The 13,302-nt window shown below is 45.6% G+C and overlaps 1 protein-coding gene across 1 annotated transcript; it reads right to left on the bottom strand.

Annotated features, from left to right (window-relative positions):
* Window positions 1-453: 453 nt before the first annotated feature.
* Tmem220 (transmembrane protein 220) lies at window positions 454-10,941 on the bottom strand. Its single transcript, XM_051168073.1, has 8 exons — window positions 10,849-10,941; window positions 10,181-10,210; window positions 10,038-10,099; window positions 9,175-9,187; window positions 6,789-6,849; window positions 5,396-5,519; window positions 4,327-4,386; window positions 454-596 (listed from the first exon to the last, which is right to left on the bottom strand). The coding sequence occupies exons 1-8, from the start codon at window positions 10,939-10,941 to the stop codon at window positions 461-463; spliced, it is 579 nt and encodes a 192-aa protein (XP_051024030.1). The 3' UTR covers window positions 454-460.
* Window positions 10,942-13,302: the final 2,361 nt, after the last annotated feature.

Genomic DNA, 13,302 nt, shown 5'->3' with positions numbered 1-13,302 from the left:
TTCTCACACACTATCTTCTCAGCACATCCTCACATTGCTTCGGTTGTGGTAACGAAGAAGACCTGACATCCTACTTTATACATGAGGAAATACCCACCAGGAGATGCGTGACTTTGCCCCCATCACATGGTGCTAAAGCTGAATTCAAACTCTGCTTAGCGCCTGTCCCACTGCTGCTGCAGGAGAGACCTCCAGAGAACCAGACCCCACCTCTTATCTGTCCCAATCTTCCATCACATAGTGGGCAGCCTTGTTACAGTCGCAAGACTTGAAATCATCTCCAGGATTCAGACTGGTTGAAATAAACTGGGACACTGTCCTGTTAGCCCAATGTGTATACAATGTTGACAGTTCAAACGTTACTGGGACACTGTCCTGTTAGCCCGATGTGTATACAATGTTGACAGTTCAAACGTTACTGAAGTCATTTAAATGACTGTCTTGCAGTTACTGAAGTCATTTAAATGACTGTCTTGCAGTGAGCTGGCCAGGAAGACCGCATCTCCTTGTTTATGTACACGTACACCCACGACATGAGTGGGAATAGAGCGATTACAACGGCAATAGCCAAGTGCATTCTTCCACCAACTGGGTTCCTATAAAAAGAAAGGCTTATTATAAATAAAGTCCAAGAAAATAAATTGCTTTGGAAAATCCATAAAGTGTGAATTGACAAAACACTGCATCTTAATAGTTTCTTTATTGAAATTAATATTGATTTGTATAAAGTCTTCATATGCTTATTCTTGATTTTATATTGCAAATGCCTTTTCCCCACTCTGTTTTTGAGGAAATACTGGTTAATTAGATTATGCTAAAATTCATCGTTCCCTCATTTTTGTTGTTGTTATTGCTCCCTTGTAAGAACTACTTCCCTCCCTGTGTAGCTCTTGCTGGTCTCATAATTGTTATATAGCTCAGGCTGCCCTTAAAGTTGTAGCAATCCTCCTGCCTCACCCCCCTGAGTGCTGGGATAAGAGGATGCTGGGCAACGCCCAACTTGTCCCAGGGTCTTAAAGACACTATTGCTGTCTCTAGCCATTTTGTTGTTTTGTAATTTTAAATCATACCAGTAATCCACCTAGAAGTGATTTTTGTGGAAAGTTTTTTATGCTAATTCCATCTTTAAAAATAAAGATGTTTGCCATCTGTGCTTGTGACATTACTATAATTTCCCTTTCTATGCTGTTTTTGGCAGGCCTTCCTTCCTAGCCTGAGGTGCTTGCTATGGCCGGCACTATTTTTCCTTAGGGTGAGATTTCTTCAGCAATGTCATTCTAGGTCTAGAGTTTTGTTTTAGGGGAAAAATTTTTAATGAAGTACTATTTAACAAAAAGACTGAAAAGTAATGAACTAAACTTCCAAGAAGTCAGGAAGATCAAAACCACAGAGTGAGGAGCAGCTCGGGCCCCTTGCCCACAGCACACTGTGGAGATGACATTTCTGGTGCTGGGGAGGGAGAGGCAGCTTTCTCTGAGAATGCAGTCCCTCTGGTGGATAGCCACAGGCCTGGTGATGTAGGCCTGTAATCCCAGCTACTCAGGAACGTGAGGCAGGAGGATTAAAACTAGAAAACCTGTCTGGTAGAGAGGGAGTTCAAGGCCAGACAGGGCAACTGAGAGACCTTGCCTCAGATAAAAAGTAGAGAGGCCTGTGGAGGTATCTCACCAGTTGAGCACACGTCTTAGCTTGCACAAGCCCTATAGTCAGCATCACAGCAAAAAAATGAACAAACCTTAAAAATCAAGTCCAAAATAGGAAGTCCCTCAAATGACTTATAGCATTGATGATAAAGACTTTAAGTAAATTGAATGTTTCAGTGAACTTGATGATTTAATCTAGGATTTTAAGTATAATGTACAAATGTTTGCCATACTCTTAGGACTTGATTCCCAGCTGTGCTGTGTGTTCTCATTCACCCCTAAGCTTTCTTTTATTTGTGCCTCCTCAGGAGCTTTCTCTTATATGTGTGTGTGTGTATATATATATATATATATATATAATATATATAATATAATAATATATATATATATGTTATATATATAATATTTTTTTTTTTTCTTTTAGGCTTGCCATGGCTTGTTAATTGGATAATTTTAGAGAATCCATATTTGATCTTATTAGTTCTCTCTCTCTCTCTCTCTCTCTCTCTCTCTCTCTCTCTCTCTCATTTCAAATTTTCATTTAATGGTTTTTGCTTTAATGCTTATTTTCTTGTTTTGGTTTTTTGGAGGCTGGGCAGCGGGTGGGGGTTGGGAGGAAGTTAACTTGGTGCTCTCCTAAGTTTGGAGCTGAGCTCATTCATCTCAGATTTCTCACCCCTAACATCAAATATACTTAAGCCCAGAATGTATGTCTGAGCATGGTCTTAAGATGCATTTCATGCCGGGCGTGGTGGCGCACGCCTTTAATCCCAGCACTTGGGAGGCAGAGGCAGGCAGATCTCTGTGAGTTCGAGGCCAGCATGGTCTACAAAGCGAGTCGAGGACAGCCATGGCTACCCAAAGAAACCCTATCTCAAAAAAAAAGATAAATAAAAATTTTTAAAAAGATGCATTTCATAAATGTTAGCGTTACCCTTTTCAATTTTAGATGTTTCTGACTTCCATTGCAATTCCTTTGTTTGGCCCAAATGCACTTAAAAGCAAATTTCCTCATTTCCAAATGTATAACAGTTGTCTAATTTTATTGTTGTTAATGGTGTCTATGTTAATTATACTATGTTCAGAGAATATACTTTGCAGTTCTTTGAAATATATAGGGAGTATTTTATGGTTAAACGTATAGTGTTTTTGAAATAGTATGCACGTGAAAAGAACAGTATGCTAGTTGTGGGGTGTGTGTGTGTGTGTGTGTGTGTGTGTGTGTGTGTGTGTGTGTGTGTGCTGCACGCATGCGCACACAGGCCAGGAGTTGACATTAACTGTATTATCACTGTCTACAGTTGTTTTAAGATTTGTTTGTATTTTCTCTGTATGAGTATTTGTCTACACATATGTAAGGACACCAAATGCGTACCTACCTGTTTCCCTGGAGACCAAAAGGAGATTGGATCCCCCAAGGCTGGAGTTATAGACTGTTGTGAGGCACCATGTGGGTGCTGGAAGGAAACTCTGGTCCTCTGCAAGAGCAGCAGGGGGCCATAACTGATAAGGCATCTCTCCAACCCCATGGTCCATCTTTTCTGGGGGCAGGGCCTCTCAGAGAACCCAGAGCTCACAGGTCGGCTACACTGGCTGGGCAACAAGACCCTAGGGTCCTACCAGACTCCAGTCTCTAAGTGCTGGGGTCACATTCATGGGCAGAACTACCTCCCTGGTTTTACACGGGTGGGGGGAACCTGAACTCAGGTTCTCGTACCTTCTCTACAGGGGCTTCATCAACTGAGCCATCTTCTCCAGCCCCGGATTCCTTCATCCATAGCCACATGTCCCTGTGGCCTGGGTTCTTACCGTGCAATTAAAATCTCCCGGATCTGCACTGTTTTTGTTTGTTTTCTTGTATTAATGAATAGGAGAAGTGTTTTAATGTCTCACCAATAACGGTTAACTTTTGTTTTTAACCGGCAATGTTTATTGTATTTATTTGGATACAATGCCATTGGACACATGCAGATTTAGAATAGCTGTATCTTCTTGATGAACTGAAGGTTTGGTCATTAAAAAGTGTCTTTCCAGCCAGGTGTAGTGACATACGCCTATAATCCCAGCACTTAAGTGATGAAATAGAAAGATCAAGAGTTCAAGGCCATCTGCTGCTGCATAGTGAGTTTGAGGCCAGCTTGGGCTACACAAAACCCTGTCACAGACAAACATCTGCGCGCGCGCGCGCGCGCGCACACACACACACACACACACACACACACACACACACACACCTGGCAGAATCCACTTTCTTTTCATATGCACACTAGTTCAAAAACAATATAGGTTCGACCATAAAATATTCCCTACATATTTTTCAAAGAACTTATATATCCTACAAAGTATATTCTCTGAACATAGTGCACTTAGCATAGAGAGCATTAGCAATATACATTTGGAAATTAGGACATTTACTTTCAAATATATTTGGGCCAAAAAAATTATTTATGTGTATGAGTGTTTTGCCTACACATTTGTCTGCTCACCATTTGTGTGCCGAGCACCTGTGAAGGCCAGAAGACGGCATCAGATCAGCTGACTAGAGCTAACAAATGGCCACAGAGTCACTCTGTGGATGCTGGGAATTGAACTCAGGTCTTCTGGGAAACAGCCAGTGCTCTTAAACTCTGAGCCGTCTCTCTAGCCCCCAAACCATTGATTTTTACTAATGAGTTGAACTTACTTTGATGAGCTGTGACACAATGCCATCCAAGCTGTGACGATCACCAGGCCAGACAGCTCCCTGGAAAACACCGACTTGCACATTATGAAGTGTCTGCTGCTCCCCCCACTGCACATCACTAGGAGTGGTACAGACCCCAAAACAGCCTGGGGTTTCATTTGTCCTTAGTTTCATGCTTTTAAAGGGAGTCAGTGCTTTGCAGAGGCTCGACTGAGTACAAAACCTAACACACACTGTGGGAGCTGGGAGAGTGAACAGCGAGAATATTACCAGACTAATAGTGTTGAGGAAAACATGTCTGTAGAGTAGCGTGTCAGGTGTGTGTGCCTCCGACATTGGCTGGAGGATAAGCGTGTTGTCACTACCCCTGGACGCTCCGCTTCAAGTCCACCCTGATTCCTGGGCTTCAAGCTGGTGGTGACTCAACCTGTTTAGTATACACCCCTATCTGCAGACCCAGCCTGGCCTGGATTAGGGTCCAGAGCAAACCGCAGCTCGTCAATGATACCTGCTGGAGCAAGGCGCCAGCAGACACCAGCAGCAGGGTAGGAAAGAAAGTAAAGGTCTCTTAGCAAGGCTGGGAGCCAAGCAAAGGAAAGGTAATAAACATTCATAAATGGTTCTGATCAAGGGAGTAGATGTCATGTGACACGCCAGATAAAGCTGGCAGAGATTGGCTCAAAGTACTTCTGAGGTGGATGACTGCATTTATATATAAGACTGAGCTATGCCTGACTCAGGATGCTGACCCCAGCTTATCGGACGGGAGCATTACTGTACTGTGCCCTTTGCTAGTTTCAGGAAGGTCAAGGTCCACCTCCCCAGTAGTAATGTGGAATCCGCATGGCCGTGAGAGAAGTTTTAATGCAGTCCAGGAGGCAATGCCGGGTTTGAATCCTGGCTCCACCATTTCCTCACAATCTTCATCTGATAATGGCTATGTCACTGTCACCATCCCTGTTGCTCGTGGTACATTCAAACCATCATTGTGCACCTACAATAAGCCGCTGTTGTAAAAGAATTACTCAGGTCTGCCCCACCCCTCCAAAGAGCAAAAGTCGCTGCTCACCTGCCTTCTTCCTCATTTAGGATGCTGTGCTGTGCATAAAGCAAGAAGTGGCATGCCAAGCCAGCAGCCCACAGCACGCAAAACAGCATGTGCATCGCAGACACACCCTTCCAGACCAGGTTGCCTGTAAGTGGAAATCCCGCGGATGCTAATCAGACCGAATCCAGACGCATGCGCTCTCTTTTTCTTGCTTTGCTTCGTTCACGTTCACTGGAGAGCCACCCTTCCCGCACCTCTTGTCCCTGTCACCAGCATCTGGCCTTTCCACCCTCTGTTGCTTAGCCTGGTGGAATAATACACGTAAGCTTGCGCAGAGAGGCATAAAGCATGTTCTTGCTTGTAAGAAGCTTGCACCGAATGTGGGGGTGGGTGGGTACAGAGCACAGTGGCGTACTCTGCTGTAAGAACCCTGCATTGGGAGATGGGAGGAGCAACATATACTAATGAGACAGGGTTTCTCTGTGTAGCCTTGGCCATCCTGGACTCACTTTGTAGACCAGGCTGGCCTCGAACTCACAGAGATCCGCCTGCCTCTGCCTCCCAAGTGCTGGGATTAAAGGCGTGCGCCACCATGCCCGGCTACAAGTGACAGTTTGGATACATAGATTCTTAGTAAATTCCAAATAAGAAAGCAGTTAACAAACATGGCATTGCTCTAAGAATGTGTAAAGAGAATGAGTTGATCTGGCTTAGGAAGGAAGGAAGGAAGAAGGAAGGAAGATAGAAAGAAGGAAGAAGGAAGGAAGGAAAGATGGAAGGAAGAAGGAAGGAAGGAAGGAAGGAAGACGGAAGGAAGGAAGGAAGGAAGGAAGGAAGCAAGGAAGGAAGGAGAAAGAAAGAAAGAAAAGACAAAACAATGTAACAGGCAATGATTAACTCTAAGTCTGAGGAGACAAGATTACCACTGAGATTGTTGCCCATTTGATACTAGCTGGAGGTTTAAGAAGTCAGTGCAAGCTGGATGTGGTGGTGCATGCTTGTAATCTCAGCACTTGGGAAGCAGAGGCAGGCGGATCTTTGTGAGTTCAAGGCCAGCCTATCTACAAAGCGAGTCCAGGACAGCCAAGGCTACACAGAGAAACCCTGTCTCTAAAAAACAAAAACAAACACAAACAAACAGAAAAGTCAGTGCAATGACCAAACCCTTAGCCATTATGAGCTAAATCTCATAAACAGCAATGAGCAGAGAGGTCTGGAGTCGCAGTTGATAGTGGCTAGTATACCAAGACCTTGAGAAGTTTCCCTAGGATGGTCTAGGACGTGGACGCTAGATGAAAAGGAACGAGAAAATGTCTAGAATCCTGTTTTCCTCTTGGGAGTTGGCCAGGTAGATTCTCACTCATCCTAAGAACTCTGACCTGCTGAACCGCCATGTAGAACCCACTGCTCATACCTGTGACAAGAGGATTAACCCCAACAAGCAGGGTAAGTACAGCAGGGATTGTGTACACCACCTGTTAGCAAAAAGAGAAATGTGAGGGTTAAGAAGTGCGCCCAAAGCTGGCAGGGTAGCCCAGTATGACGTGTCCTCATGCCCAGCAGTGCAAACAGGAGAACACTCAACAGTGAGGTACGTTCCAGCGGTCACCAAGCTGTGGGATTGTCCTCTGCACTCACCAAGGATGTGATAACTTCCGCTACTGTGACCTTGTCACCCTCACTGCATCAGGCTGTAGTTTTACCTCTGTCCATCAGCTCCTCCAGGAAGTGCTTTCCAGCCCCGAGCTATAGCTTCTGAGCAGTGCTTAGTCAATGCTGCCCCCCCCCAGTCTCTCCCGGGCAGTGCTTAGTTAATGCTGCCCCCCCCAGTCTCTCCCAGGCAGTGCTTAGTCAATGCTGGCCCCCCAGTCTCTCCCGAGCAACTTCTACACCCAGGGTGACTTTCCCTGCTCACATAAAAGACCATTATCTGTAAAACAGTCATGAATGACCAGATGGCCTGCTAGGTAACAGACCACAAGGCTCAGTATTTCAGTTCTGCAAGTGAGGTCACAGGAAGCCTCTGTGTGTGTGTGTGTGTGTGTGTGTGTGTGTGTCTGTCTGTCTGTCTGTCTCTGTGTCTGTCTGTATGTCTCTCTCTGTGTGTGTCTGTGTGTCTGTGTGTCTGTGTGTCTCTCTGTGTCTGGTCTGTGTGTGTGTGTGTGTATGTGTCTCTGTCTCTCTGTGTCTGTCCGTCTGTCTCTGTGTGTGTCTGTGTGTCTGTCTCTCTGTGTCTGCTCTGTGTGTGTGAATGTGTGTGTGTGTGTGTGTGTGTGTGTGTGTGTGTGTGTGTGTGTGTAGTAGAAAGCAGGAAGGGGAACAGGCTCATAAAACCTGGAGACTCTCTGAGAGAGGTAGCTGCTTCGCCACATCATTTTCAATGTTTAGAGCAGAGACTTTTAGTCTATTTGGAAGTTCCCAGAGCTGTCTGTATTGACTGACTGGTGTTCACCTTGAGCAGAGTGTGCACTCAGATCACAAAGTCTGTGTTTGTCTTGCAAGCTCCATCCCAGCTGGTGACTGCGCGACTGATCCAGCTGACACCTGCGAGTCAGGTTGTCCCTGGGAGATGGGCAGTCATGCTTCTTGGGGTTAGCCCTACACTTCCAGTCCCCAGTCTGTAGGAATCACCTGGGTCTTGTGCTGCCTGGGGAGGCCTGCAGCAGGTCTCAGCATTCTGCCTTTCTGGCAAGTGCCTGGGTGCGCCACTGCTGCCCTTAAGGAGTCAGAGGTCAGTCCCATTCCACACGGAAAATCATATGACTCAGCTAGCCAGGAGTGAGACAGGCAGAGATGGAGAATTAGAGATAGAAGGGCATAAGCGAGCGCACGCCTTACAATATCCAGTTGTGCTCTGTGAGAGATGTTCTGCATGGATTCTAAAATGCGCATTCAAATGCCTTGATATCCGTCCTAACGGATTACACAGCTTATTTCAGTGCATTACACACATATGAACAAATCTGTCCTTTAAACTAAGTCTCTCATAGCAATTGTTGTGTAATAAATCCTTATTAAAATGCTTTTCCCTATCTAATGGGAGAAGACAAAAAAAAAAAAAAAAAAAAAAAAAAAAAAGCTAGGCATGGAGAGATTAAAAAGAATTGCTTCAGCTGGGCATGGTGATGCCTGCCTTTAATCCTAGCACTCGGGAGGCAGAGGCAGGTGGATCCCTGTGAGTTCAAGGCCAGCCTGGTTTACAAAGTGAGTCCAGAACAGCCAAAGCTACACAGAAAAACCCTGTCTCAAAAAACCAAAAATTAATTAATTAATTATTTTTTTTTAAAAAGTTAAAACAATGGTGGTGACATATGCCTTTAATCCTAGCACTCAGGAGGCAGATCTCTGAGTTCCAGGCCAGCCTGATCTACAGAGTTTCAGGATAGCCAGGGCTGCCCAGAGAAACTGCGTCTCAAAAGACCAAAACCAAACCGAAAGGAAATAAAACAAAAATTAATTCACAGCAAAAATATGAACCCAGTACAATCCACTTATAATGTTCTTTTCTGCTACTGTTGGGACTTAAGAAACTTGATTAATATTATTTTATGAGTGAATGAGTGTATATCTGTGTGTATGATCTATGTGTCATGGTCAGATGACAATTTTGTGGAGCTGGTTCTCTCCTACTTTTATGTGGGTCACCAGGACCAAAATCAAGTGGTCATCCAGCTTTCAGGAGGAGCACCTTTACCCACTGAGCCATCCTGCCAGCCTTTTGTTGATCATTTATTTTTTACAATGAAAAAACTAAAGCTATCACAGTATTCACTGAACAGAATTTAATTCAATGGTGTCACAGAATATCCTGGACTCATTTCTAATTCTTCTCATTCTTGTCCATCGCAAACCTGTTTTCTCAACCTCTTTGGCTGCTAGAAGTGGTCAGGTCCAGGAACATAATGTCTTCCGGGGTCCAAGCTGATGACACCCAAAGCATTTAAGCAAGGGATGGTCGCTTAAGAACCAGACTGGGACCCCAACAACATAGCACACTGATGTATGGGAACCAAATCCCACCTGTCCAGGGGGCTTCTCGGGAAACATTTTCCCCATAACTGAAGGGATGAAAACCTATCTTGCCCCTGCTTTGATTCTTCTTACAGTGGACAGACATCTCTGGGGATCAGACTGCTGAGCAAGAGTCTGATTTGGGGACAGCTCCAGGTAACAAGCAGTGTCAGACTATGATTCCACTGCACAAACACCCAAACCAGACTAGAACTTTGCTCTGCAATTCCTGGTGTTTTCACCTGTGGCTCATCTATACACGGTGAACACGGTCCCCAAATGCAAGAATGAGCTCCTCAGTGAATTGTACCGTCTCCCTCCACGACTTCCTATTGCCTTTTGAGGACAAAATCCTGATCAGATACAACCAATACAGACATCGTGTGATGGCTGTCATAGGTTAGTATAGTGCCTATCAAATGGCTATCATGTTGTAGGTTCTTTGTTGTTATTTTTTGTTTTTCGAGACAGGGTTTCTCTGTGTAGCCTTGGCCATCCTGGACTCACTCTGTAGACCAGGGTGGCCTCGAACTCACAGCGGTCCGCCTGCCTCTGCCTCCCGAGTGCTGGGACTGGGATTAAAGGCGAGCGCCACCACGCCCAGCTCCTGTTGTAGGTTCCTAGTAAATGGCAGGAACTCTGTTGTCATGACTAGTGTAATGAAGGAGATGTGATTAGCTGCTCTAAGTTCTCTCTGTGGAAAGACTTCTGTGTCTCCGGAAAGGCCAGAATACACAGCCCCTGGAACAGAGTCGTGTCAAGTGGAGGAACATTTTGAAAGCAGCTCATACTCACCACCCACAACTCTGCATCTGGATCGTTGACCTAGAATGTCAAAACATCAAGGCGTCAGCTGACATCAAACCCGTTGGTGTGTTGTCCTGTGTCTGGTCTGGCCTTGTGTCTACTTACTATTCTTTTCGAAGAGCTAGGCGCTGCCACGGGCTCAGAGAGCACCAGAGAGCTAGTCTAAGCTTTCTGCACATCAGGATGGCTTGAAGGGATTCTCGGTCGAACACAACGGGTAGCTTCTAACACACAACCAGCCATGTGTCTTTTCAAAAGAACGGCTTGGGATTTTCTAAGAACTACAGCGGAGTGTTTTAAGACCCTGGGTCTCAAGAACCAAGAGGAGTCATTCTGAGGATGATGGGGAAGAGGTCTAGGAAGGGTAAGGATGCTGTCTGTTCTGTTTCCTCCTTCCTTCCCCAGGCGCTGAAACCCACTCGGTCTCAAGGACGCTGAAGGTTCAAAAAAGGTGTCAGAGCTGTGGTTCTGGGTCCCTTTCTAAGCAGCCAAGCCAGACTCTCTGCGTGTTGCCTAATCACACAAACTCATCCGTGTTTTGTTTGAGAGGACTTTGCGGGTTCGGAAAACACAAACCCCAACTCTACTCCACCCTGAGAACTGGCTCCCCGGGCTTCTCCGCGGTCCCTCTGCCAGCCCTCCTCAGCCCGCCTGACCTGCACGACAGCGGCCAGGGAGAAGAAGGCTGCCATGAGCACGTTGCAGGCCCGCCACAAACCCGGAGCCCAAGGAGCCACTGCGAGCGCCATGGCCAGGAAGCCGGAGGAGGAGGAGGCGGGGCCAGGGGCGTGGTCAGAAGGGGCGGGGGCGGGGCTAGCCGGGCAAGGCCCAGATAGCAGGGGCGGGGCTAAGAGGGCTTGGCAAGCTCTTCTTTCCGCCCCTTCTCAGTCTCCTAGGACGGTCTCGCGGCGCCCACTAGCGGAGAAGTTTGGCATCGGCCGTGCTGTGCAGTCTTTCCCCTTTTTCTTTCTCACGTTAAAAAAGCAAATGAGGGGCTGGAGAGATGGCTCAAAGGTTAAGAGCACTGTCTGCTCTTTCAAAGGTCTTGAGTTCAATACCCAGCAACCACACGATGGCTCACAACCATCTATAATGAGATCTGGTGCCCTCTTCTGGCCTGCAGGTGTTACATGCAGGCAGAACATTGTATACATGACATAAATAAATCAATAAATCTAAAAAAAAAAAAAAAGCAAATGAGCATTGGCTAGATCTGAGTGGAGAGTGGGATATGACTTTCTCACGTACTCTGGTGCCTCACATTTGACCATGTCCCCTGGAGGGGGAGACCTGGTGGCACTCAGAGGAAGGACAACAGGTTACCAAGAAGAGACTTGATACCCTATGAGCATATACAGAGGGAGGGAATCCCCCTCAGGAACAGTCATAGGGGAGGGGAATAAGGGGAAAATGGGAGGGAGGGAAGAATGGGAGGATACAAGGGATGGGATAACCACTGAGATGTAACAAGAATAGATTAATTTAAAAAGAGGACACGCCATTTTGGGTAAAGGCAAAAAAAAAAAAAAAAAAAGCAAATGGGCAGCACAAGCACAAACTAGATGAATGAAAGAAAGGCCAAGAGAAGAGCCCGTGTGTTTTTGATTAGTTTTTTGCTTTCTTTCTTTCTTTTTTCTTTTTTGACACAGGATCGCTCTACATAGCCCTGACTGTCCTGGAACTCACTATGTGAAACAGACCGGCCTCACTGGGCAGTCGTGGCGCCTTTTTTTAATCCCCCGCATTCCCGAGCCAGTCTCTGAATTCGAAGCCAGCCTGATGTGCAGAGCTAGTTCCAAGACAGCCAGGGCTACACAGAGAAACCCTGTCTTGAAAAACCAAAAACCGGGCTGGAGAGGTGACTCAGAGGTTAAGAGCACCATCTGCTCTTCCAAAGGTCCTGAGTTCAATTCCCAGCAACCACATGGTGGCTCATAACCATCTATAATGAGATCTGGTGTCCTCTTCTGGTGTGCAGGTGTACATGCAGACAGGACATTGTATAAATAATAAATAAATAAATCTTTTTTTTTTTTAAAGGAAAAAAAAAAAAAAAAAAAGGAAAACCAAAAACCAAAACAAACAAGAAAACTCAACCAATCAAAACAAACAAGCAAAAAAACCAGGCTGGCCTCCAACTCAGAGCCTGGGCTCATTTACACATAAACTTCATCATTTGTTTATCCTAACAGTGCTAGGATTAAAGGCCTGGCCTTTCCGGTGAGTATTTATGTAATTCTATCAAAAGTTAGTGAGCCACAGAGAGATTTTGTCTCGAAAAACAAAAAAACAAAACAAAACAAAAGCTCATGAGCTTTCAGAGCAAGAAACACTGTGCCAGGAGTGAGTGATACAGCGCACAGCTTTGCAGCAGCCAGCCTCTTTTATTTTACTTTATTTTCACCTGCTCTTATCATATAGGACATTTACATATTACACAGACTTACATTTCTCTCCCATCTGCAAAGCCAACATTTCCAACATCCATTTGCTTATGCATTCCCTAGAAGAAAAGACAAGGAAGCATCCCCGCGGCTCTCTGCTTACTTGGGTCAGTCGTTTCCTGTTGTGTAAACCCCCACCCTTCTGATAGCCTTCCTAAGGGCTTGTTTACACACGCAGAGGCCTCATCATTTTTATTCTAAATAGTCCTTGTCACCTCAAATCCTGCACTTGGGTGCTTGACTGTTCCCTTTTTCTTTCAGCTAGGTGTCATGTCATCCTTTGGATCTGTGCTTCTCAAACTGAGGGTCGTGACCCCAACGGGGATCTAAGGACCCTTTCACAGGATTTGCCAATGACCATTGGAAAACATGGATATTTTCATTATGATTCACAACAGTAGCAAAATTACAGTTATAAAGCAGCAACAAAAAGAACATTATGGTGGGGGTGTGGGGGGGGGGTCACCACAACATGAGACACTGTATTAAAAGGCTGCAGCGTTAGGAAGGCTGAGGACCACTGCTCTAGACTGAGGAGACCTCTTGTTTCGGAAATGTCATCTGCTGGGTGCCTGGTACGGCTCAGGAATGGAATTAATTCCTCCCTCAGGGAAAGGAGCTCAAGCCTTGGAGAAGCAGGCACAACCATTATGTGAGGTGTGGGAG

Source organism: Acomys russatus, chromosome 25 (assembly GCF_903995435.1).
Source record: "Acomys russatus chromosome 25, mAcoRus1.1, whole genome shotgun sequence".
NCBI classification, from domain to species: domain Eukaryota; kingdom Metazoa; phylum Chordata; class Mammalia; order Rodentia; family Muridae; genus Acomys; species Acomys russatus.
The sequence above is the reverse complement of the archived record's forward strand: the minus strand, read 5'-3'. Positions and strand labels throughout refer to the sequence as shown.